Here is a 24950-nt window from a genome sequence, read left to right as displayed (position 1 = left end):
TGTTTACAGCTAACGTTAGCTAGGTTCTTGAATCTTTTTCCATTCAGACGTTTTGGCAGCTCATAGCAGGAAGAGCAAAGATGTACTTACAGCCTATGAAGAAAAATTGTTTTGCAGGCTAAATCATAGACTATAAATAAATGGACCAATTACGGTGTCAATTCAGTGCACACAACAAGCGTAAAAAAGAGATCGAGATCAAAAGCAAACATGACAGCAAATAATATAAAAGAAACCATGACCATTGTAAAAGAAATCCTAAAACTGTTGAAAATTGATGAAGGACATCAGGTGCAAGTAGACAGTGCAAAGTTCGGAACAAGAGGCTTGTTAAGCAGAACACAGCACTCAACATTTAGTTACCTATACTTTACCTTCGTCCTGAAGATACATACAAGTACATACTCAGACCTAAGAGGATGCAAGGGATCGGCCATGATCCTCTTGACTAAATTAAGTCAATCTATTAAATAAGCTGTAGGTTGCTATTCTATTACATGCATTTAACATTTGACCTGGGTAAAAAAAGTGCAATGCTGGGAACATAAAACTCTTTGATAGGTCTCCTTAATGGGTCCCATTAAGGGGATATCGAGCTGGGACACCTCCGACCCTGGAATGACTAACTGGGACATTTAATGAAACTGACTCATCGTTAATGAAATTTGTTACACCTGTTCCCACTAAAACGAATAGAAATGTTGGCGATTAAAAAAAAAAAAGTCAGTTGTACAGGCTGTCAGTCTTATACGTCCAACAGTACGTCATCTGTGCATCCCAACATCTGGTTAAAACAGCTCATTACTATGAGAACCATGGCCGTTATAACACTTAAAGCAATTAAGGTGGCTTTAAGGGAGAAATTGCGATAGCAACATAACCAACTGAAGGAGTTGCATCCTCCCGTCATACAGATATCCAACCTCCGTTAGCTACAGCTAACCAGCTAACGTTAATGTCTTGTGAAGGCATACAGTACATGGATCTCTTCATAATGTCTGTTATTTTAAGCTGTTCGGACATAAACTGGCGTTGGTTTGGCAAGCGCAGTCTTTATTGTTGTTGTTTCCAGAGCTTACTCAAAGGTCACTTGTACAGAATAGTACAGTACAACACTGTGCATCTGTATACACCATGTCACCACATCGCACTCACAAACACACACACACACACACCAGGCTGCTTTGTGCAGCAGTGATGGCCCATGACAGGGTACGTAACATGGGTAAGACTGGGGTCGGTTGTTTAGTTGGTTGTTCTGGTCACAGAAACATAAATTGAATTTGTAATGTTTTATTGTAATTAATAAATAATAGGAATCCGCATTCAAAAGTCTGATTAGCAGCTGGCTAAAATAATTTAGTTGTGAGCGAGTTTTGGAGTATTTCTTAAAAGATTATTAACACATAATAAATATTTAAAAATACATTCCTGCTGTCTGTAAATTAGCAGTATTTACTATTTTGAACATATGGAAACAAGAAAAGGTTCTCTGCTATGTAAAGCGACGTTGCGGAGGCACACCACCGACCCACGTTAGCTGTTAGCCCCGTTAGCTGTTAGCACCGTTAGCTATCAGCAGCCGGCTGCCCGAGGCTACGCTTGGAGGCTTATGTATATATATCTGTATGTTTTTTACATGTCATTATTTTCATGGGTCAGTGGCAACAAGAATGAGACATACATCATGCTGAAAAATGAATGGGAAGATATTTTTCTGAATGAGTTGTTTTGGAGCTTTAGCATCTTAATATTGTTCATAACAAACCCAAAAGGCCAGGGCTGGTTTGCACAAATGATTTCCATCCCCTTATTTAAAAAAAACAAACCAACAATTTCTCTTCATTAAGACATATATATTTGTGTTCTGTTATGAATGATAAGAGTGACAACCGACCCTCTCCCCTACGCATGGGAGGACTGAGGAGGCTTCCTGCACAGTCCACAGTATCAGGCTCTCAGCACACACTCCCACATGTACACACCCTGAGGGTGGGGGGTACGGGTTGTCATGACGACCCTCTTGTCACAGCAGCAAAGCTAAGCTTTTTGTAGAAACGGGAGGAGGATTTTTCTACCTCCGGTCCTTGATTCCCACTGTCTCTCCATCCCTCTCAGCATCTGTTTGATCTGATGTTACAGAAGAAATAGTGTGTAATGTAAGGCAAATCAGTGTTCTTTTTTCATCAGCTTTATGTTCCATTTGATTTTTTTTTTTCAGCTATTGAAGGTCTTATTTTCGGAGATGTATAACGGTCCCTTATTTTCAGTCTCCTTTGTATCATTTCCTTTATGTCCTTTTAGCTGAAGCATCTCTCGTTTTTCCCTTTTGAATTATATCGGTGTCGCTCCATCTCTCTTACCACGCTTCCTTGTATCATTACATTTAATAGACACTTTTGTCCAAAGCCACTTGCGGTAAGTGCATTCAGACTCAATAGGAACAAGCGGTAGAAATCGGAAAAAGCCCCCTCTCAAACAATTAAGTTTAGTGCTGCAGAACATCTGCTTTTTGTGCTATTTGTGGTCTGAAGATTTTCTCATGGATCCAAAGTCGATAGGATCGATAATGTAGACGAGGACGCCTCACTCAAAGTTTTTGTCACCAATTCAATCATAGCAGTGTTAAAGTACTCCTTCTTTGTGTCATGAAGGTGGTTAACTCTCAAACATATCCAACCGCCGGTTAAACTGGCTGCATGGTATAGGTGCAACGATACTCTAATCTATCTAATAACGTTCGCATGGTTCCAATTTTAGCTCGGCTTTGGTCTCCACCAACTCCCGAGAACCAGATCTGACTCTTGAGCAGCTGTGTCCATCACTTCCTTTGACAGCAGACATCATTCTGTCTGCTTTTTGGATCAGTCCGGGCTGTGTTACTTAGAGCTGGGGGAAAATGTGACTTTACAGTATACCAGATGAAAGTGTTAAAAAAAAAAAGCTCCTAAGAGCTACAGAGTTACTGATGAGTCTCCAGGGGTTTGGCACGAAAACACCGTTTTTTTTTATAACGTTACTGTATGCACCGCCTCCACTTCCTGTCTCCCCGCGTCCCCTCCAGGATGAACTCCTGTCCCAACAACTGCTCGGGCCACGGCCGGTGCAGCACGGCCAACTCGGCGTCGGGCCGCGTGTACTGCGAGTGCGAGGAGTACTGGAAGGGAGAGGCCTGCGACGTCCCGTACTGCCGGGACGACTGTGGCAGCCCGGGTCGCGGCTACTGCGACCTGACGGGGGAGAAGCTGTGCGTCTGCAACGACAGCTGGCAAGGTGAGGAGGGGGCGGGGGGGGGGGGGTGGTGTGATGATAGAGGGGTGATTTGAGGACAGGTTACTTCCTCTGTATTGTTGATTTACAGACTAGAATGTCGAAAGCATCTTGATAAAACGGGCCTTCATTTGGTCAGAAAATGTCATTTTTGACATATGTTCATGTTTAACAGTATTCACTTTGATATGCTTTTTAAACTGCGTCACAGTCTCATTAACATTTACATTTCTGCTTAATTTCGTCGGGCTGTACCGTGTTTTTCATGCGATTCAAGCGTCAAAACACCAGATCAATGCAACATTTTATTAACTCCACATGTTGCACCTTGAGTTGATTATTCTGCAATCGGTTCGAAAGGGGCCAATGCCTGAAAACAAATACCACAGTTCTCAAGATGCCTGTAATGAAAAAGGTCTTTTTGATGTTTCAGTTTATTAATTAGTAGGAACCGACAACAGATTTTTAAAAAAGCTCAACGGCAGCCGTGTTCTTGTTTGTGCTCGACATAGCGCCGCCTGATCCAATAATGTTTGGAGTTATAAAACAAACGATCTTATGGGAAATCCGTTTACCGGGCTTCATTATTGGAGTTGTTTGTCTTGCATTTGCAAAACATTCTGCGGTTGCTCGGCAGCGCGCTAAGCAACTTGATGAGACATCCAGCATCTACCTGAGGAATTGACACCTTGTTTTTAACAAGCTGAAAACAATAGTTATAAAATGCAGTTAATGCAGTGCAGATGCTGCTGGATTCCACGTTTGTAGGTTTTGTTGATGAATTAAGTTTGTTTTGCACGTAAAGAATCCCGTTATTTTTCTCATTGTCAAACCCACAAATTATTATTGGTATTTCATAAATTTGTCTTTACCTGGTCAAATTGTTTCTACTCTCAACACAATTCAGAACACATTAGATCCTAAATTATTATCATTATTATTAGATGTTGTACTGTTGTGTTTGTTGTTAATGTTTTCTTATTATGTACAACCCTTCCAGTTATTTCAGTACAGTGAAATGTGATCATATGAGGACGTGCTGCCCCCTTCTGGATTAGTACTGTAATCACAAGTTAATTCAGAAAGTATTTGGTTTACAAACGTAGTTTAATAAATCACTGTGACACTTTAAGGGATCTGTACCTTCATCACCCCCTTCATCTGTCAAGTTCAGTAAAATAAAAAAGTGCTTGTGTTTTTTCAGTGAAGCACTTTTTTTGGCCACAGACCACCTCATTTCGTTTGAATCATCCATGAGAGGCCGATATTGTTCAAAAGAAAGGCTACAGGCCTGAATTTATGCTTATTCATAAATGTGGTAAGTGAGCCCTAAAATAAGCCGAGGACATTTGTGAGACACGGAGGCGTGTGTCTCTGAGGTAATGAGTCAGGTGAGGATGGCCACACAGCCTCACAGCACTCTCAGTGGGGTAAAACGGGGGCCGGCGTAAACCCCCCCCACGCCCCCCAAAAACACACATAGGCCTTTTGTCTTCGTGAGCGCGTTGTGTGTCTCCTCGTTCAGGACCCACTGCTGTTTCCTCAGGTCCCGACTGCTCTCTGTCCGTCCCCTCCACCGAGGCCTTCTGGGTGCTGCCCAGCGTCAAACCGTCGGCTCAGTCCCTGGGCCGGGCGTCCCATCAGGCCCTGGTGCACTCCGGCCTGATGTGGGTGGTGGGCGGATACTCCTTCAACTACTCCAACTACCACATGGTCCTCAAGTAAGCAGCTGATTGGGGCACTTTGAGTCACTTTGATCCGTCCGTGAAGGAAAGGGCTGGAGAAACCCACCAGGTGGCTCCTTAAGCTAAATAGTTAAATAGCTAAATGATGTTTTCAAGGCCAAAAAAGGGACTCCTTTGAGACGGAGGCCTGGTGTTTAATGACAGTTTATGTAATGCGCCGTTAAATCAGGCTTCAGTGTTGGCGGGCAGATGTGGAATCGAACGCCGCTGACGTCTTCTTCTTTTCCGCGTGCAGCTACAACCTGGAGAGCGGTACGTGGGACGTGGTGCCGGTCAGCAGCGGGCCTCTCTACAGATACGGCCACTCGCTGGCTCTCTACCAGGTGACACAGCTGTGGCTGATACACAACACACACACACACACACACAGATGAACTCCTCCTCATCCCTGTGGATCTTCCCTTGTCAATTACTCTCACAAGTCAGTTATATTCAGTTTTTGAGGTATCATCTATTCTTTGATGATATTAGGCGTAATGTACGCACATAAAGTAACAAATAAGTATACAAGTACATGTCCTAAGGAGGTGTTTTTGAACTTAGCCTGTTCAGTGTTTACTTCTCCACAGAAGGTCCATTTGGACGTGAGGGCGTTGTTCTTCTGTCTTCCTCGATGTCTTTCGTCTGAACGTGTGAACATTCTTCAGTTTGTACGACGCTTGTAGCCAATTAGCATCGATCTTCCTGCCAAGTTTCCATCAGGCGCACATCCAATCCCTGTGTGTGTGTGTGTGTGTGTGTGTGTGTGTGTGTGTGTGTGCGCGGAGGTGTGTGTGTGGTCTCCATGCGAGGAGTCTCGTTGCATCAAGAGATGGCGCCGACTCCTCTAAATTCTGACAGCTTTACTTTACTCAATCTAACTTGTGCTGCAGCTCATTATTGCAGAGCAGATGTGCACGTCACTGATAGCTCGGGATTCGCACATGCGCTCAGTTTTAAGTGACACTTTGAGATAAGAGTCGGAAAGCGCTTTGTATTCCACTCCACCAGAAAAGAGCTTCACTGCTTGGGGTTATTTTGAACTGAGTATAACTTTAAACTTTCACTGTTGGACAAAGGAAATGAGTAATTTGAAGACTTACATCACTGGACGTTATTGCATTGTTATTAATTGCCGCACGTGATCCAATAATGAAAGTAATCATTGCCTCTTTGAACCATTGATTTCATGTGTCCTCTATACATACCTGTGAGTGTCAGGTGACCTGCATATATTTCCTTTCAAAAGAGGTGATCTGATAGTGGAGGACGGCGGCGGAATGGACATTAAAAGGGTCCTCTCTGCTGTGATGGAGCTGAGACCCGAGAGGAGGTCGCGGCGGTTTGGGAGCCGCTGTGACGCTTTCACTCGAGCTCGGACCTGAAGGGCGGCATGAAACCAATGACCTCACTTCATCTCGAGAGGGGGCGCGGCCCCGTTTTAACTCCACAAATGCACAGAAATTCTAAGATTCGGGCCATTGTAAAAACACAGCTATGAATATTATATTCCATTTGTCATTGTCATGTGACCGGTGTCCTTGCAGATGAGACGTTAACGGAGTGACGAATGTCAAAGTGTGTTGGAGGAGTTTAACAGATTTGGACCTGATGGATATTGTTGAATTGATTGATTGTAGATTAACCAACTTCAAAACCTGGGACTCAAGAAGTAATGTTTGTAGTTCCATCAACGCCTAGCTGTTCAAATTGCACCCTCGGGTGCCCACAGATACACCCACCCAGAGCGCCGTGGATCGTTCCTCGCCTCATGGTTTAAAACGCCAATTTTCTTTTCTTTCTTTTTTTTACAGCTTTTTGCACCCGAGTGGCCAAAAATCAATAATGGGTTTAAAACAAAAAGAAGGGGAGACAAAAATATCTGAGGCTGCTGACGCCTCAAGACAACAAGGACTCCTCTTCTCACTGTACCTGTGTTCCACGGCAGCTTATAGATGAACAGCAGGTTCTTCAGCGGGGGGGGGCTCTGTGCATCATCATCATCATCATCAGCGCCTCTCTCCCCTCACGTGTAGGACGACATCTACATGTTTGGCGGGAAGCTGGAGGCCAAATCGGCCAACGTGACGGACGAGATGTGGGTGTTCAACGTCCCCCGGCGCACCTGGTCACCGCGAAAACCAGCCCCGCCTCCTCCCTACGCCCTGGAGGGGCACAGCGCCCACGTGGTGGAGCTGGCCGGCGGCGAGCGGGTGATGCTGGTCTTCTTCGGCTACTCGCCGACCTACGGCTACATCAACAAGGTCCAGGAGTACAACATCGGTGAGTGTGTGTGTGTGTGTGTGTGGAGTCAAAGGTCATCTGTAGCTGCGAGTTTAAACCCACCCACTTGTTAGCCGCCCAATCCAATGTGTTACACTGGATTTAAATCTCCCTTGTGACTGTGCAGCCCTCAACGATCCACTACACACGCCTGAAGATGCTGTAAATTTGTGGAACCTGTTTTTAAACCCGCTCCTTAGCTTAACCCCTGGTGAGGGAGAACCCATCCAGCACCACCGGGGTGACCTCCTACGTCCTGGTGGTGAAACTCATCCACAGATGGGTGTCATATTTCTATTTCGTCTCATATTTCTGGCCACGTTTAGCCAGTAGATGTCAGTGTTGCACAGCCAGAGTTAGAGCACACCCACACACTGTCTGTTTAAACATGCATCACAGCTACACAAAGTACACACACACACACACACACACACACACACACACACACACACACACACACACACACACACACACACACACACACACACAGGAGGTGGCACCCGGGCTGCAGCGTCTGGTCGGAGACAGTGATAAATGAATCCGAAGCATTCCCTTTCTGTCCTTCCTCTCCTATTTACTTACTTCCTTCCCCCCTCCCCTGCTCCCTTATCCTCCTCTAGACCACACCGTGGCGACCCCCCCCCCCCCTCCCTCAACTCCTGCTCCCCTCCGTCACCTTTTCCCCCCCCCCTTCCTCTACCGTCATGTGTCCATCACTTTCATCATCTCCACCTGCTCTCTCTCCCTCTGGCGGAGCATCATTAGGCTTCAGAGGCTCGGAGGAACGAGTCCTATGAGGTAAAGGGATTTAATGACCACTCAGGGAGGCAGGTTCACAGCAATTAGCTAGCGGGGATCAGGAAGAGTTGGCCTCCCACTATCTCATCAAGTCCTCTCTCTCTCTCTCATTCGACATTCTCTCCTCCTCCTGTTTGCTCGCTGACTCTCTTTTTCTTTTCTTCTTCACTTGTTTTAACATGATAACCACAAGGTGAGCGTCCGTTCAGTACGCGCATCAATGTTCCTGGACAGTGAGGACCTTTTTGATTACAATTCGTGGTGAGGACACAGTTATTCCAGCAGCGCTCCAGATGACGGCTCCTTTTCTTGGGGTTGTTTGGCTCCCTCCTCTTTCTCAGGCCTCCTTTATTCGGGGCTGCTCGGATCATGTGATCCCTGCTTGTTTTAATAAAATATTTGCATGCACCGGGACACCGACATGCAATCCGCTGGTCTAATAAGGGGGGGGGGGGGTGGGGGGGGGGGGGGGGGGGGGGGGGGGGGGGGGGGGGGGGCGCTTTTATATTCAATGAAGTCTCATTTCCTCCCTCTTACTGCTTGGCTCGCTCTCTCTGCATTCTTCTCTTCCCACGCTCTGTCTCACCTGCTGAATTAAATATGCTTCTGATTTTTTTTTCTTGCATAACCGAAGCCCTCCGTGTGTGTGTGTGTGTGTTTTCAGGGTCCGACTCCTGGCAGGTGGTGCCGTCGGGGGCGCCGTGGTGCAGGGCGGCTACGGCCACAGCAGCGCGTACGACGAGGCCTGCGGCTGCGTCTTCGTCCCACGGGGGATACAAGCCTCTGAGCAACAAGAAGCACGGCCTGGTGGACCACATGTACCGCTACCACGTCCACACCAAGACATGGTGAGGACACGCAAGCGCCACGCAATCCGCCGCACGGACACGTCACTCTGCCATTATCTGAACCCCGAGTTGTGCACTCGTGCCCGGAGGGGGGAATCGTTTGCTCGCGGGTCGATTAGAAATAATGACGCAATTCCCGACCAAGCCGCTATGATGACAGCCGCTATGGTCCGGTGAGCCTTCTGAATGGCAACTAAGGTGGAAGAAGACCCCGACAGGTGGCCTGACCCCCCCCCCCCCCCCCCCCCAACGGCACACACGCGCCACCCGCTGTCCCGCCACGCCTCTCGCTTTCCACGTGGAATTTGCCCCCTCGGGGGGGTCGGGTGTCGCTCTCTAGACATTCCCAGACCGACCCGTTGGCGTGGGTGTTCTTCCATGCGGCTCGACGCCCGAACGTTTGCTTCTTAATCTCAAAGTCCCATCACTAACGTGGACAACTGCAGGGCTGTAAAAATCCATCTCTTTGCTCTTTTTAAAAGATGCTTATTCATCCGTGAGCTCCTTTTTTAAAGAGCCGTCAGATATCGAAGCCGCTGAGCTGCAGTAATTAAAGAAGCCGCAGAGAGCCACCACAGTTGGTCTCCAGTACGTGACCTTTGACCTCAAAGACAGACGGGTCCCAGGCAGCCGACCTCCCACAATGTCTGTTTCTATGTGTGTGTGTGTGTGTGTGTGTGTGTGTGTCCGTGTCCGTGGAAGAACAGTTGGCGTGAAGGGCAGTCACCACAGGACAGGTCACACACCCAGACAGACGCCACCAATGACATGGCACCATGGGCACGCACACACAACCCAACCCCAACCCCACACACACACACACAACCGACAAATGAACGCTTTTCCCGAAATGCATCTCCACCTGTGTGTGTGTGTGTGTGTGTGTGTGCAGGCTGATCCTCAGGGAGAGCGGCGTAGCGCGGTACCTCCACTCGGCGGTGCTTCTGAGCGGCGCGCTGCTGGTTTTCGGCGGCAATACTCACAACGACACGTCGCTAAGCAACGGGGCCAAGTGCTTTTCTGCTGACTTCCTGGCGTACGACACAGGTGAGCAGCGGGTTAGCGGGCAATAACGCCGCGAGGCACCGCAGTGTGTTTGTACGACATGGACCAGGCAGACAGTCGGCTCCAGGCGCTCACATTGAGACCAAAATGAAGATTTTGTATAGAGAGAGTAACCGGACCTAATTGAGTTGATGGGGAGTGATGAAAACAATATTTTGACTCATGAAACTCTTAAGGAGTCTCTGAAGGAGGGGGGTTGGGGTTGACTATGAGATGATTAAGGAGCCCATTACAGGCTACCCAGTTGCACCATGGAGCAGATGGTGAGGATGTTGAGAGCTGGAGGGAAAGAAGAATTACTCCAAGGCTTCAGAGGAGAGAAACAACAGGAAGCACAGAGATGGAGCACAAGGTAGGCTGGATGTATACGCACAGGAGAAGAGGGAGAGTGGAGGCAGGAGGGAGCTCGGCGGGTTGAGTTGCTCAACTGATGGAGTTCTGCAATTAACTTAAATCGAGGTCCACTTTTACCAGGACTTTCAGCCAGTGACCAGTCACATAAACCTGGGCTGCAGACACACATCTTTATATCAAAACATATATATTTTCAATATAACATAATCCAATATCTACAAATCCCCCCCCCCCCCCCCCCCCTCTTATTCTTTGATCTCCCTCTGCTGTGAATTATGCGATAAAAAGGGAAAATGCCAATAACGATAATGGTGGGACGAAGCAGTGAACGTGACGAAGCAATAAGAAGAGATAAGAGGTCCGAGCAGGAGGAAGGAGAGAGGAGAGAGGAGAGAGGAGAGAGGAGAGAGGAGAGAGGTGTATACAGAAGAGTACATGAAGGAGAGGAAAGGTATGTCCTGAGTAAAAGAGCAAACCAGTTAAAGCTATAATGATTTATAGCCTGCCTTTAGCATTATTACGGTTACAGAAACAATCTAATCGACAATAAAGGGATTAAAGTGTAAAAGGACATTTTATGACCGTCATTTTTTAAAGGTGTCATTCATTTTGTTTCCTCCCCTCCTCTGTCCTCGTGTCCCAACAAGATAATGAATTAGCCCCACCTGTGGAAGTCACCTCTGTCCATCACCTGGTCCCGGTCTTCTTATGGCCCCCCCACCCAGACCCCCCCCGCTCTGCGCTCTCTGCTGGCGGAGATCATTCCACCACTAATTTGTTTTTGTTTTGCCGCTCTAACCTTGGAGGTTATTAGCTTCTCCGGCTCTTCTGCTGCCGCACATTAGACTCAGGTCGACACGCAAGGCACTTTTCATTTGGATTTAATTCTCCCTCTCACCCTCTGCCCCCCCCCCCCCGCCCCTCCCCCCTCACTCCCCTCCTACCTAACCCCCCCTACTCCCCTCCTACCTAACCCCCCCTTCACTCAACCCTCTGCCACCCTCACACGTCTAATTAGATTTGGGGGGGAAAATGAACTCTGATTAAAAACGCAGTCCTCTCCAACTTGACACACAACACATGCACACACACTCACACACTGTGCGCACAATCGCGCACTTGACACACACACACTCACACACTGTGCGCACAATCGCACACTTGACACACACTTACACACACGCATGGCTCAGCCCGCTGATGAGCAAAGAGCAGGCTGGGAGTTTGTTTGGAAGATGTTGGGAGCCGAGATGTAAAGGATGAGCAAAGTGCTCCTTCTTCTCCTCCTCCTCCTCCTCCTCCTCCTTCTTCTTCTTCTCCTCCCCCAGCACTTCTCCACCAGCACCTCCATTAGTGCCGATCAGATCAAAGTGTCAATCAGCCGGCCTGCCAGCTTCGATCTGGTCTCACGATTTCTCTCTCTGTCCCACCATGCATTATTAACACATTTTTTCTCATATCCTGGGAGGAAATTGAAGTCTGGGTGGATGTGTGTGTGTGTGTGTGTTGTGGCTGATAGGTATCTGTTGAGCCTGCATTTCTTTTGGTGTAAGATCTGGCAGTTTGACTCTCGGGGTGGTTGTTAGTGTGTGTGTGTGTGTGTGTGTGTGTGTGTGTCACAGGACAGCCAGAGATCAAAAGTCACTGAAGCTTTAATCTCTTTGTTTTATTTAGTTTTTAGAGCCACAATTTTTCTGCTGTTGGAGGTCGGATGTCGGCTGCGGTGCTTTTCACCACCTCAACAAACCTGAATTACAGTTAAAAATGTGGTCCTCCCTCTAAAACAAGCGCTCATTGATTCGCTGAACAAGGTCGTCAGCAACCTGGCGTCCCCGAGTCCCCCCCCGCCCCACCTGCACTCAATGTCCCATTTACACCTGATTCGTTCACACCGTGGTTTACGTGGACTGCAATGGGAATTACAACATCACAGTGGTAAAATACACAAAGCTTATAGCTCCAATCAGAGAGAGAGAAGTACTTTATGAGGGTATTCTGTGGTCTGAAGTGTTTTTATGAAGTCATGGCCCACTTTCTTCTCCACATCACCACCATTCACCGTGGAAAGGTCAAGATGATGAGTGAAGGGGGGGTGTTGAATCAAGGTCACCTTCCTCGGGTCCCAATTCAAATATCCTTCAACGCTGCTTTTCCAACTTTTCCAAGTATTTGCATGAAATGCTGATTTTTTTTTCTTCTTCTTTTTACAGTTTCCTCCTTTGACTCGACGGGTTTCTCATCTCCCTGAAACATTGAATTCCGCCCCTTGTTTTTGTGTTTCGCTCCTCTCTCCTCAGCCTGCGATGAGTGGAGCGCCCTCCCCAGGCCGCGGCTGCACCGGGACGCCAACCGGTTCGGACACTCGGCCGTAGTTAGCAACGGGTGAGCTGCGTCCTTCCACCGCCAGTCAATCGCGTCAATGCAAATAAAACACATCTACATGTATTATTCTTATACGGTTTTACATTTCCTTGAAGTCTTCCTGCAGTTGTCCTCCAGGACTGGGAAGCACCGCCAGTCTTTGTTGACAGCTGGAGGTTTTTGTTGTGTTTATGGATTGATCTCCTCGTCTCAATGCTAAGTTTAGTCCTGGGTTTAAGTCACTTCTCCCTCTGCTGCCTCCTGTTCAGAAACCTGGGCTCTCTGCACCTCTATGCTTGGATGTTCCTCCTGAAACTGTCTTTATATTCTCAATCCATAGATTCAGTGCACACCCTGTATTCCTCTTTGGTGCCTACAGAACTTTGTGTGCTGTATATATCGCTCTGTATTTGGATTGCTATCTTTGCACAGAAAAGTTGGTCCGTCCAGTTCTTTTATTTCTTCTATCCGATGTGAATCAATTAATTGATGAGCCTCATGACGTTTTTTAACCTCTTGGTGTGGAGATAACCAGACATTTCATTTGTGGTAGCTAACCTTTTTACTGAATGTTACGGTAAACGTAAATAATATAAAACATTTTAGAAGCACATAAAGTAGTGATAACAACAAAAAGCATTTTCAAGTCGAGTTCAAAGAGTTCCATAATGATAGAACTGTAGGGTCCGACCCTTTTTACACCATTTAACCACCAGCCGGTCGGCATTGACCACCCAAAATGTCAGCTTTGAACTTTAAAAAGCCGTCGCCAAACCGAAACTGTTCTCCCCCCCCCACTGAAAACCAAAGTTCAGCTTTATCTTCGAGACGTTCCCCCCCCCGCTGCTGCCTCAGCGCTCCTCCTCCGCCGTGTCGCCGCCCCTTTTTGACCCCGCCGTAACGCCTCGTCTTCAGCTCCATGTTCGTCTTCGGCGGTTTCTCGGGCCTCCTCCTGAACGACGTGCTGGCCTACACCCCGCCGTCCTGCCGGGCCTTCTCCAACCCGGCGGCGTGCGCCGCGGCCGGGCCGGGCCTCCGCTGCCAGTGGGGGAAGAGCAGGTGTGACCCCTGGGAGCCCAAAGCAGCCGAGCACAGCGTCCCCGCTCCTTTCTGCCCGCCGCGACCTGGTAGGTGACCCCGCATGCAGTGACTTCCTGTCTTTCTCCTCTGGCTTACATTCCATCACAGCCTGCGTCGTCACATGATCAAATCATACAAACGACACCAACGGGAGAGAGCAATGACTGAATGGATCTCTGCAGATACACACGAGTCATTTTTAACATCAGTTCACCGACCAAACAGACAAAAACAAACAAAAGGAACTTTCTATTTATATCTGTACATTAAAATAAAAAACATGGAGAGGTACCATGTAGTTCTGAAACATTTTACCCATCAAAGAGAGTTCATGTCAGCTGCAAACCGCATCAAAGGTGAACCAGCTGGAGGGAGGACACATAATGTGCATGATGCCAGCGTGTCGGGTACCCACAGTTTAAATTCCACATGGTGTTTTGCCTGAAAATACTCCTGGACCTTCTCAGGCATTTTGCTTTTTCTTCTCGTGATTCAGCCGGGAAGCTCTGAGAAGAAAAGCATCTCCACGTTATGATGCAAATAAACAGGCTGCAGCAACAAAAAAAAACTTGATCTGATATCCTCGTCTTTTTTACAATTACTTTTTATATAACTTTTATTGGCCACAGATTTTTAATCTCTTTTGCAAAGAGGTCTTGGCTAACGTGGCACTTTCACACCACGTTAAAAAACCACACATAAAGATACTTAAACGCATCAAAAACAGAAAAGCAGCAACTTCAAACCAGCATAAAAGAGACCATTCAGTGAAGTACGTCCTCCGTCCTGCTCATAAAACATTTAAATGCCTCTGTAGCTTCACAAAGGACGCTGTTTGTGTGTTTGTGTGTGTTTGTGTGCGTTTGTGCGTCCTCCAGACGGTACGGACGAGCGGTGTTTCCGCTTCTCGGACTGCGCCAGCTGCACCGCCAACACGTGGGGCTGTCAGTGGTGTGACGACAGGAAGTGCATGTCGGCCTCCAGTAACTGCACCGTGGTGAGTCCTGCGCCCCCCCCCCCCCCCCCCCCCGGCTTTATTAGACCTGTAGAGTGTTTGATGGAACAAATAACTTCCTGATGATTGTGGTCATCCAGCAGCGAGCCGGTAGAAGGATGAAGTGAAAAGCTTGTGGGGTCAAAAGGTCAACGTGAATAACAGTTTATAATGTTTTTATCCTCCTGTGAATGTTAATAATTCAAACATTTTCCGATGGGATGGAAGTTGTGTATTATTTCAGTTAGAATACTTTGTATCAATGACTTTTTTGTTCTTTTCTCTGTCTCTTTCTCTACTTTTACTTCCAAACTGCCTCCTCTGTTGTCCTTTGTGTGTCTGCATGCTGCTTTCGTCTGCTCTGTGTGTGCGTGCGTGTGTGTGCGCGTGTGCGTGTGTTATGTGCGTGTGCGTAGCTGACTCTGGAGCTGGCACAGCAGCAGCAGCATGGCGGCGCTTTGTCTCTGTCTCGTCCACCGACCATGTTGTCAGAACATCAGCTGAGCCTGTGGAAGCACGGAGCCAGGAGGAGGGGACATGTGTGTATTATGAGACACTTTTGACACTTGCCACTCGGCTTGCGTCGGTTTGAGGCCAGAGGTCAGAGGTCAGAGCAGTCCCACAGGTGGTTTGGAAACCAGGGCGAATCCAAATTGACATCTCATTCTTTTCTTAAGAAATGATTAAAAATGGCCTCCTGGGTTCAATCTACTGTAATTAAAAAAGTCAGAATGACCCTTGAAAGAGTGATCTGCTGAGTTTCCTTCTTTTAGAAGAGAAATGAACCTATGCTTTTGTAAAAGACGGGTCTCCTTTAATTGGGCTAAAATAGAACAATATTTGACTAATGAATAACAGTGTTTTCTGACATCCCCTCTGAGCAGAAGGACCAGAACGCTTCTACTTGACAAAAGTAGTATTTTCTGTTCGAAGAGGAAGAATTGAGACGCACTCGGCTCGAAAGTCACCCTCAGCTCGTCTTTCTGCATCTTACTGCTTCCCCTCTTCAAACCGTCAAACCTCGTCCATCCCGCGTCGCTCTCTGACGCTGCCGTCTCCTCTGTTTTGAAGTCGGTGAGAGGCGCGGCGGGCTGCCAGCGGCGGGAGGAGCAGGAGTGTTTCAGACTGGCCAACTGCAGGAGCTGCTCCCTGCACGTCAACTGTCAGTGGGAGGCGCAGCAGCAGGAGTGTCAGGCGCTTCCTGGTGAGGAGACGCGCACACACACACACACACACACACACACACACACACACACAGATTTGTATAACAAGGACAGTAAGAAGTCACCAGGCTTTCACACTTTGCCTTGTGCCCATTTTACTTTAAATGGGACCAAAATGCACTACAAGACTGTTGAGACGTTAAAAGCCATTTTGTCACGGACTTCTGCGCCACCGGAGACACGCCGCTGCATCCAACCGGGCTCGTTCCACGCAGACCTCCAGCGGGTCAAATGTTTGCTCCACTTTTTCCGAGCCGCCATCCAGCTGCTGCGAGTGGGAGGTTGCTGTTGTGTCTTGTTATGAACTGTTGACCCGCTCTGCTGTTCAGTTGAGGTGAAATAGTTTGTATCTGGAGCACTGGATTGTGCTTTGGGTGTTTCTGTGTTTACATCCTGATGATTCCATACAATCATCCTCACGTTGAGTCTTTGCCTGTTTAGTCGGTTCAGGGTGACGAGTGGCGTAGTGTCTCTTGTCCCGTCTGCGTCTGTGCAAACGGGACGTGGGACGTTTGTGTGCGTTTCTGAGTCCATTAGTGGGACAAAACTAGAAAAGAAGCTCCTGTGTTTTTGTTTTTCTCTGAAGTGGAGTTTGCAGGAATAGCGAGGCTGAAATGAGCCGCAGAGATGGAAACACGGCAGCCGCAGGCTTCACTTTGTGTTATGATTAATTATGCGAAACGGGCTCACATGTTTATCTCTGCTTTTACACGAAGGCCAGCACCTCATCCATTTGTGTCATCAGCCTCCGGTTCTCCTCTCACGTTCGCTAGATCATGGCCCATTGCTGTGGCTTTTGGGGGGGGAAAGAAAATAAAGACAGCAGGTATTTTCTTTTCTTTTTTTTCATACCAAGGTTGAAGATGGAAGCCATTATGGACCTGTGAGTGTAATCGGCCCCGTAGTCCAGAACAAAAAACAGCCGTGCTCAGTGGAGGCGGAAGGACTTGTTCTCCCCTTTCATCGTGGCTAAGTGAGCGCTCCTTAAACCCCTCGAGATGCTACCGAGTGATGAGAGCAATCAGTTTAAATATCCGTCTGTTTGTTTTTTATGGCCCGAGTTTCTCAGCCGTTTCCCTCCAGGGACGAGGACTTTTCTTCATCTGGTGTGTGACATAGGGCCTCGTCTACAGAAACAAAGCACGAGTGTGGGAAACTGGTCTCAAATAACGGCATGAATCACAACGTCTAATATCAGTCCAATGGTTTTAATTAAAATTGAAGGAAATAACTGTATTAAAAGTACCGTTGTCTCTGTGTGTGTGTGTGTGTGTGTGTGTGTGTGTGGTTGTTTGCCTGCAGGCCAGCCGTGTGGGGAGGGCTGGCACCACGTTGGAGAGGCCTGCCTGAGGATCAACTCCAGCAGTGAGAGCCACGACAATGCTCAGCACTACTGCAAAAACCTGGGGGGAAACCTCGCCTCTTTGCTCACAGACAAGCAGGTCAACTTCGTTCTGGAGGAGCTGCAGAAGCACCAACTGCAAGACAAGGTGGGTGGAGCTAAGTGAAGTGAATAAATCACCCACAGGTGGCGGCCTGTGGAAACACGCCGCGGGAGTCCTCACATGGCCGCTTGATTCAAATGGGTCAGTTATTATTAAAGTTATGGAGGAAGAACATGTAAATGTAAACCAGTGCTGCACCATGTAGTCTAAACATCTGCATGTCACACCAGCTTTCTGCTACGTCACCTTTGGAGGAGGCTCCCACTTATATATTCATTTCATTATATCACATGCACTGCCGGGGGAAGAAAGAGAAAGCGCACTTGTGCAGATAAGCAGTGTTTTTTTCTTCTGCCTTTTGAGGGTTAAAGCTCATGATGATTATAAATCTCTTTTTGTCATGGCACTTTTTTTACGATCACAAATTAAGTTCACTATCTCTGCAAACTCAATTGCCAGATACCATCCAAACAGCGCTGCTGAGCAGAAGAGCTTTCGGGTGTGTGGGCATAAATACGAAAACAGGCCTCAAGCCTTTTGTAGTGTCTTGGGGAAAAAAGATCCTGAGATCCATCTTCTCTGCAGGCGTTGTCCCCCTGGGTCGGCTTGAGGAAGATCAACGTGTCCTACTGGGGCTGGGAGGACGCGTCGCCCTTCACCAACACCAGCCTGCGGTGGTTACCCGGCGAGCCCAGCGACGCGGGCTTCTGTGCCTACCTGGAGCGGGCGCAGAGGGCGGGGCTCAGGGCCAGCCCCTGCACGGCCAGCGCCGACGGCCTCATCTGCGAAAAACCCGCCGGCGAGTTCCACGCTGCATATTCATCCACGTTACTGCGTTCTCTCATGAAGCGTTCGCTTCTAATCTTCTGAACCGCCGCCCCCCCCACACCCCCACAGGGAGCCCCCAGAGTCAAAGTGCCCGTCCCTGCAGGACGCCGTGCTCGCTGCGCGCCGGCTGCGCCAACTGCACCAGCCAGGCCATGGAGTGCATGTGGTGCGGCAGCACGCAGCGCTGCGTCGACTCCTCGGCCTACGTCGTCTCCTTCCCCTACGGCCAGTGCCTGGAGTGGCAGACCCAGGACTGCGCAGGTGAGACTGGGGTGAAAGGTCAACGGGTGTGTAGTCACATTTAACATCGTTTAACAATGTTGGTGCTGTCCCATGTGCGGGAATCCACATGCATCAGACAGAAGTCAAACATTGCATGCAGAGGTGTCTCTAGCTGCACCTCAATCCGGGAGAGGTTGTGCACGTGAGAGACGTGAGGTCATGAAGCGTGAAATCGGATGCAGCCGTTCTGATTTGCAGCTTCACTGCTCAGTAGTTTCCTTCACTTTTATTTGTATTTATTTATCACACAATAAATGAATGATCAACGCCTTTAACAAGCCCACAAACGCACATTAACCGGATAGGCCTCGATTAACCCAAGGAAGGGTTGTAACCATGTTCGTTTTTGAAAAGTCATGGTGAAAACAAAAACAAAAAATAGAGAAAATAATCAAACTGTCAAAGTATTTCCCTGTGGCACAAAGCGAGTGTTAGTTTTTTCTTTTGTTGAACAAATATCCAATTTGCACCGAGCCTTCGTGTTTCTGAGGACTTGAGAAAACAAAAAGTTTGACGTTTTCTTATCTGCCGAGTGGTGATTGTTATTCCACACGGCCCTCGGGTCCGCCGATAGCGAGCCCAGATTGTTTTTTCCTGTTTCTGCCTTGGATTCGGCCCTTAAATAACGGCGCCGTTATTTCCCGCGTCTCCTTTTTAGTCTTTTATCATTCGTGTCTCAGTCTGGTGGCAGCAGGTGCGTTGGAGGCCTTTGTTGTGCTACAAAAATATGACGATGTGCGCCATTTGCTCCTCTGCAGTCCGTCGCCTCACACTTGACTTGCCGCCTCACTGGCAAACAACCCCCCCCCCCCCCCCCCCCCCAAACAATTGCTTGTCTGAGAACCCAATTTGAAGTGGGTCATTTCTTTTATCAGATGAATGTGGCCCGAGGGCCTGGCGCATCGTTCCCATTCGTCATGTCGGCCGGAGGCTCTCTGCGCGCTCGCCTTGTGCAGATAATTAGCTCCAGCGCCGCCCGGAAGTCCGGCTTCTAGGTTTTTGGAGCATCTTCAAAAGGAGGCGGGTTCCTTCTCACTCCCGGCCTAATTGGGCTGCGCCGAGCTTTCTCTTACGCCACGGACTTCCTTTGGCCCGTGTCACGAGCTTTATGCATCACGCGGCGCGCTGCCACGGCAACGGCTGGAAACAGCAACCCCTTGATTAATAGAAACAAACAAAAAAAAAACAATGTTTCACTTCTCCTTCAAATTGCAGAACCGAGTTGCTTTTTAAATTTCCTCTGAGTACAAGACAGTGGGATCATCACCCTGTACAACGGCGCTTTGGGGCCTCCCAGCTTGTAGCTCAGGCAGCTCATGGCATCGATACTTGATCTATTATGTACGAAGAGGTGGGGTATGGATGGCGGGTGGGGGGGCAGTAGATCCGTACGGTACCGTAGGAGAAAAAGGGTTACGCGAGATGGAGCCAAGCGATGCGTCTCCTGCAGGGACGACTGGGAGAGGACCTCCGAGGAGAGTGAGGGGAGGTCCTGTTTTCTCGTGGGGGTCAGCTTCTTGTTGACTGGACTTTAAAGGCCGTCGGGGCGTCCCGTTTCTCGAGGGGCGGCGTCTCTGGGGGGGGGGGTTGAGCGAGTGATGTTTTTATCCGGCGCGTATGTCCGGTTTTCGACCCGGTTACCACATTTCTGCTCCTTCACCTTGATGGAGGCCCCCACGCAGACATGGCACAGAAGGATGATAGATACGTACACTCAGAGACTCTGAACTCAACTGGCTCCAACTGGGGTGTAATTATTAATTAATGTAGTTTATTTTGCATTTAAAGAATACGTTGGCAATTAGAATCGCGTAATTCAGCGTCTGTTTAAGCAGTCCCACTTTCGTCTTCGCGCCGCGATGAGATGACGTGTTTGCATTCCGCGTGGGAGACTCGGGAATCATCCAAAAGGATATTTAATCTGTAAGTATAGATCCACGTAGAAGCACAAGGAGCAGCTGGAACTTTAAGCCCTGCAGGCAGAGACTCTCATCCACAGACCACCAGCTCACAGCCCCTCTTAATGCCCCTCCCCATGTGGAGCACAGATTCCTGGAAACGCTGTTAAAAAGAGAACATGGCAGGTGAACACAACATCTACACAGAAACCTCCGTTTGAAGGGAGCACGAACAGATTTCATGTGTTCATTCGTCCCGCCTGTCAGCGGCTTTTACCCGCGTCATGTGCACACACATCTTTTTATTCAAACTCTGAGCCAGGGATTTCCACTTCACATTTATACACATCTCGTTTTGCATAGTTTGGGTTAACAACTGAATGCTGACACCGGTGCCCGGTGCAGTGATGCAGGGAGGGGGGGAGACGGCTGGTTGCAAATGGGATGAATTATTTCGAAGATGAACAGAGACTTTGTTGAAAATAAAAAGCTTCGACGCTGCGGCTGATGTGTTCACCGGGTGTTAAAGTCTCGGGTGCATAAATATGGACTTTTGTAGCAGACGGAGCCCCGCGGCGGGCCGGATTGGGGATATTCTGTTGAACTGCCTCCCTTTGAAGTGTTGACTGCAGCGGAGATCCAGCGTGTCGTCAGAGGAGGAGTAAGAAGTAATGAAGGGAGGCGAAAGTAAAAACCGGAGGGAGGAGATGAAAAAGAGCAGATGAAGAGCTCCTTTTCTCTGGGCTTTCATTCGTGCCCAAAAAGAGAATCTAATTAAATAAAAAAATGACAGGAAATGAGGGAGAAGAGGGTGCAGTGGCAGCGCTTCAAGACCTCGAGGGGTGTGTGGGGGGGGGGGGGGGCTCAGTGAGGAGACACCGGCAGAAAAGAAAATGCAAAAGAGGAGGATCAAAATGTGGCTGAGAAGAGATAAAGAGCAAATCCGAGAAGAGAAGTTTGCAATTATAAAAGAGCCAGAGAACAAACGAATCAGCATTGCTGCGCTCGAATAATGCAACGGGGGGGTTGGGGGGGGATGTGGGGTTGGGCTCCCCCATGGAGGACGCGGGGGAGAGAAGGGAGAAGGAGGTCCATGTAACTTGCAACTTGTGTGAGAAGATGCTAATTCGACTCGACGCGGCATTAGAATCGCGGCACGTTGAGACCAAAAGAAGGGCTTCTGCGTGGAGATTCTGTTTTTCTATTAGGTATTGAATGCTATACCAGAGAGAAAGTGTCATTTTGTGATGTGTTTCTGAATGTCACGTCCACTTTATGAATACAAATGCTTTTCTCAACCTGTTGAAAAGTCCATTTCTTCATGAATGTCAAAGAAAAGGCGAGAACAACAGACGCTAAGTAGATTCCAGGAGGTGTTTATTGAGTTTGTGCCCCTGGCTGTGCGTGGCTTGGACAGCGCGAAGGACGGAGCGTGGACAGAACACGCCGAGGACGTCTTTGCACGACGTATTATGCATTTAATGCATTGTGTTTATGAATGATGTTTTTGTGCACACAGCCCAGAACTGCTCGGGTCTGAGGACGTGCTCCGAGTGCCTGGAGAGGACGGAGTGCGGCTGGTGCGGCGATCCCAGTAACACGGGCAGGGGCGTTTGCATGGAGGGGTCCTACCGGGGCCCCATGAAGCCCGCCGGCTCCAGGGCCGGGCCCCCGGACAGGCTGCGGGACCGGGACATGGCGCTGGACCAGAGTCTCTGCTCCTCCGACAGGGGCTACAACTGGGCCTTCGTCCAATGCCCCGGTGAGTGAACAGCTGGAGCGGCAGTGGAAAGTAGGGCCCCTCCCCCGTGGAACCCCCCACGCCCGCCTCGTCATGGGACACGACCTCCATGAGAGAGGGCGGAGGAGGGGGGGGTTAGTAACCCGAGTGCATGTGTGTGATCTCCCCCCAGCGTGCCAGTGTAACGGTCACAGCAGGTGTGTGAACGGCAGCGTGTGCGAGCACTGTGGGAACCTGACGGCAGGGATGCACTGCCAGAGCTGCATGCCCGGTTACTATGGCGACCCCACCAACGGAGGGAGGTGCAACGGTGAGTGGAAAAAAAAAAGTGCACAAGGTCCTACCACGTGTTTCTTGTTTTCTCTCCGTTTTTTTGGAGCAGTTTTAGTGTCTTTTCTAATTCTCTTCTACGGCAACAACCTGCTTTCTTTCACGATGCAATCTCTCATTTGCTCAAAATGCTTTTTCTTGAAACAAGCCGATCCGCTGGCTGTGGGGGGAAAGTTGTGTTTACAGCCAGAACTAAAGAAAGTTGAAAGGTGTTTCTGAGGTCTTTCTCTCCATCACCTCTTAAAAACACACCGTAATGTAATAAGCTGCCTACGACGCTGCAATAGACACAAACATCCTGACGGGGGCAGCCCTTCGAAGCTGTGGGCCGGCTTTGCTTTGCTGTCGGGCTGCTGGTGACCCGCCGCGCGCTGGACAGGATGCAGGTCTGCACACAGCGGGGGGGGGGGGGGGGCAGCAGCTTAGAAGATCCTGCTTCCATTTACACGGAGAGATGGACAGCAGCGATGTGCTGTAGATATCGATATCTATATAGAAGAAGAGAAGAAGAGAAAAAGGGAAGGAAAGCCATATAAAGAAGGTGACAAATGGACAGAGGAAGAGGTAAGGAAAGGAGAGGACAGGGGGGGGATAGGAAATCGATATCTATATATCGATATCTACACCGTATATATCTAGAGAGAGAGAGACTTGGGGAGATGGTGCTGGTGAAGTCTGGCTGAGGTGCATCCATATCTTTGGAATCTGCCCGTCAGCGCCTCTTCGCTCTTTCGCTCCACATTGGATCCATCACAGCAGGTTCCTCAGCTCATCATGTGATCAGGAGAGATGAGAGAAGCAGGAGCCGCAGGAACATCAGCGGGGTGGGGGGGGGGGGGGGGGGGGACGCTGGGTTTTGGGAAGGCGTGTGCTACAGCACGGGCCTGGATGGGATGGAGGGGTGAGGGAGTGGGGACGGGGGACGGGGGACGGGGGGTGCAATGCGAGCGGGCGGCGCAGCGACAGCATCAGTCTGGCTGTGACTGATGTGCTTCTTGGCGCGGCGGCGTGACATTAACTCGCTCTTAATCATTTTCTTATTTCCTGAGTTGACTGGTGTCTCCGTCCCCCGGCGGCTCCTCGCAGCGAGCGCTGATGGATGCTCGCACCCCCCCCCCCCCCCCCCCCCCCCCCGTCCCCCGCCGGCCCCCGATGCGCGGCGCCTTCCGCTGCGGCTCCCTCCGCCCTGCTGTCTCGCTGCCTCCTCGTCTCTCCGGGGTTCCCCGTGTCCCCCCGGAACATCGCTCTCGACATTCTCGACACCTCCTCTTTCCTCGTTCTCCCTTCTCTCATTTCCTTTCCTTTCCCCACCTGTCCTCTTCTTTCCTTACCTCTTCCTGTGTCCATTTGTCACCTTCTCTATATGGCTTTCCCTTTTCTCTTCTTCTCTCTTCTTTCCTTTTCCCACTAGTTCTTTATTTCACTAGTTCCTTATCTTCACTTCTCTGCTTTCCCATCATCTCCTCTAATATCCTCTCCTCAGTGATCAGGTGGTCAAACGGTATCAGTAGAGAGGCTCGCTCACCCATCTTCACCTTCCCCTCCCCCATCTTGGCTCCCTCTACACACCTGCCATTCCCTCTTAAGGGCGTAATAGGTAAAAGAGTTCACCTGTCCATCAATCCATTCATCCATCCCGCTTTATAGAGAGGACCACTAGATTTACCTTGAGTTAAATGGCCGGAAGGCAATGACGCGTGGACGATTAGAGGACTGAGGGATAGAGACAGCGAGGCGGCGGCGGGGGGGGGGGGGGGGACTGAGGGATAGAGAGAGCGAGGCGGTGGGGGTGGGGGGGGGGCTGATGGAGAGAGGAGGCAACAGGAGAAACTGAGACAGAGAAAAAGATGAAATCACGTAGGTGCACAAGGTTAATGTCCATTGAGGAGGACAGTTGCCCTTGGAGGGAGGGAGGGGGGGGGGTAGAGGAGGAGATGGAGGGATAAAAAGAAGAGGAGACGGAGGACAGACAGAGGAGAGGAGGAGGGGAGTCTGTCAGTTCCCCCGTCCCTCTGACAGATGATTAACTAACCTTGTCAAATCTGGATGAAGTGTGTGTGTGTGTGTGTGTGTGTGTGTGCGTCCGTGTCCCTTTTCTCCGAATGGACCGTTCACCTTGTCCCCGCACGCGTGCGGAATCAAACGCACCCGTGCCAGCCTTCTTCTGACGCCATGCTGGAGGAGTGCTGAGGGGACGAGGAGAGACACCTCCGTCAGGGTGTCACAGAAGCTCCGCCTCCTCAGATCCATTCGTGTTTTTATCCGAATCATCAATGTCAATGACAATCGGAATCAATGGCCCGTCTGGTCCCCCCCCCCCCCCCCCCCCCCTTCTGTATCCTGGGTGAGTCCTCAGCCCGTTACTCCTCCTCTGCCATCAGCTCATTCCCAACAGCTTCATTCCTCCCATGAATTTACCCTGATTC

The 24950-nt window shown here is 49.3% G+C and overlaps 1 protein-coding gene across 1 annotated transcript in view; it reads left to right on the top strand.

Annotated features, from left to right (window-relative positions):
• The window catches only part of atrnl1a (attractin-like 1a), a 76077-nt gene that overhangs the window by 22985 nt on the left and 28142 nt on the right, over nucleotides 1–24950 (top strand). Inside the window, 18 exon segments of the mRNA XM_062566560.1 lie at nucleotides 3065–3273; nucleotides 4817–4991; nucleotides 5251–5338; nucleotides 7031–7277; nucleotides 8740–8760; nucleotides 8763–8839; nucleotides 8841–8923; nucleotides 9816–9970; nucleotides 12640–12724; nucleotides 13619–13830; nucleotides 14662–14780; nucleotides 15194–15316; nucleotides 15849–15981; nucleotides 17303–17490; nucleotides 18031–18244; nucleotides 18343–18534; nucleotides 21973–22215; nucleotides 22367–22504. Of these exon segments, the coding sequence (XP_062422544.1) occupies nucleotides 3065–3273; nucleotides 4817–4991; nucleotides 5251–5338; nucleotides 7031–7277; nucleotides 8740–8760; nucleotides 8763–8839; nucleotides 8841–8923; nucleotides 9816–9970; nucleotides 12640–12724; nucleotides 13619–13830; nucleotides 14662–14780; nucleotides 15194–15316; nucleotides 15849–15981; nucleotides 17303–17490; nucleotides 18031–18244; nucleotides 18343–18534; nucleotides 21973–22215; nucleotides 22367–22504 (2702 nt within the window).

The sequence above is a fragment of the Pungitius pungitius genome, chromosome 13, assembly GCF_949316345.1.
Source record: "Pungitius pungitius chromosome 13, fPunPun2.1, whole genome shotgun sequence".
NCBI lineage: Eukaryota > Metazoa > Chordata > Actinopteri > Perciformes > Gasterosteidae > Pungitius > Pungitius pungitius.
Note: the sequence above shows the minus strand (reverse complement) of the source record. Positions and strands in the feature narration are given on the sequence as shown.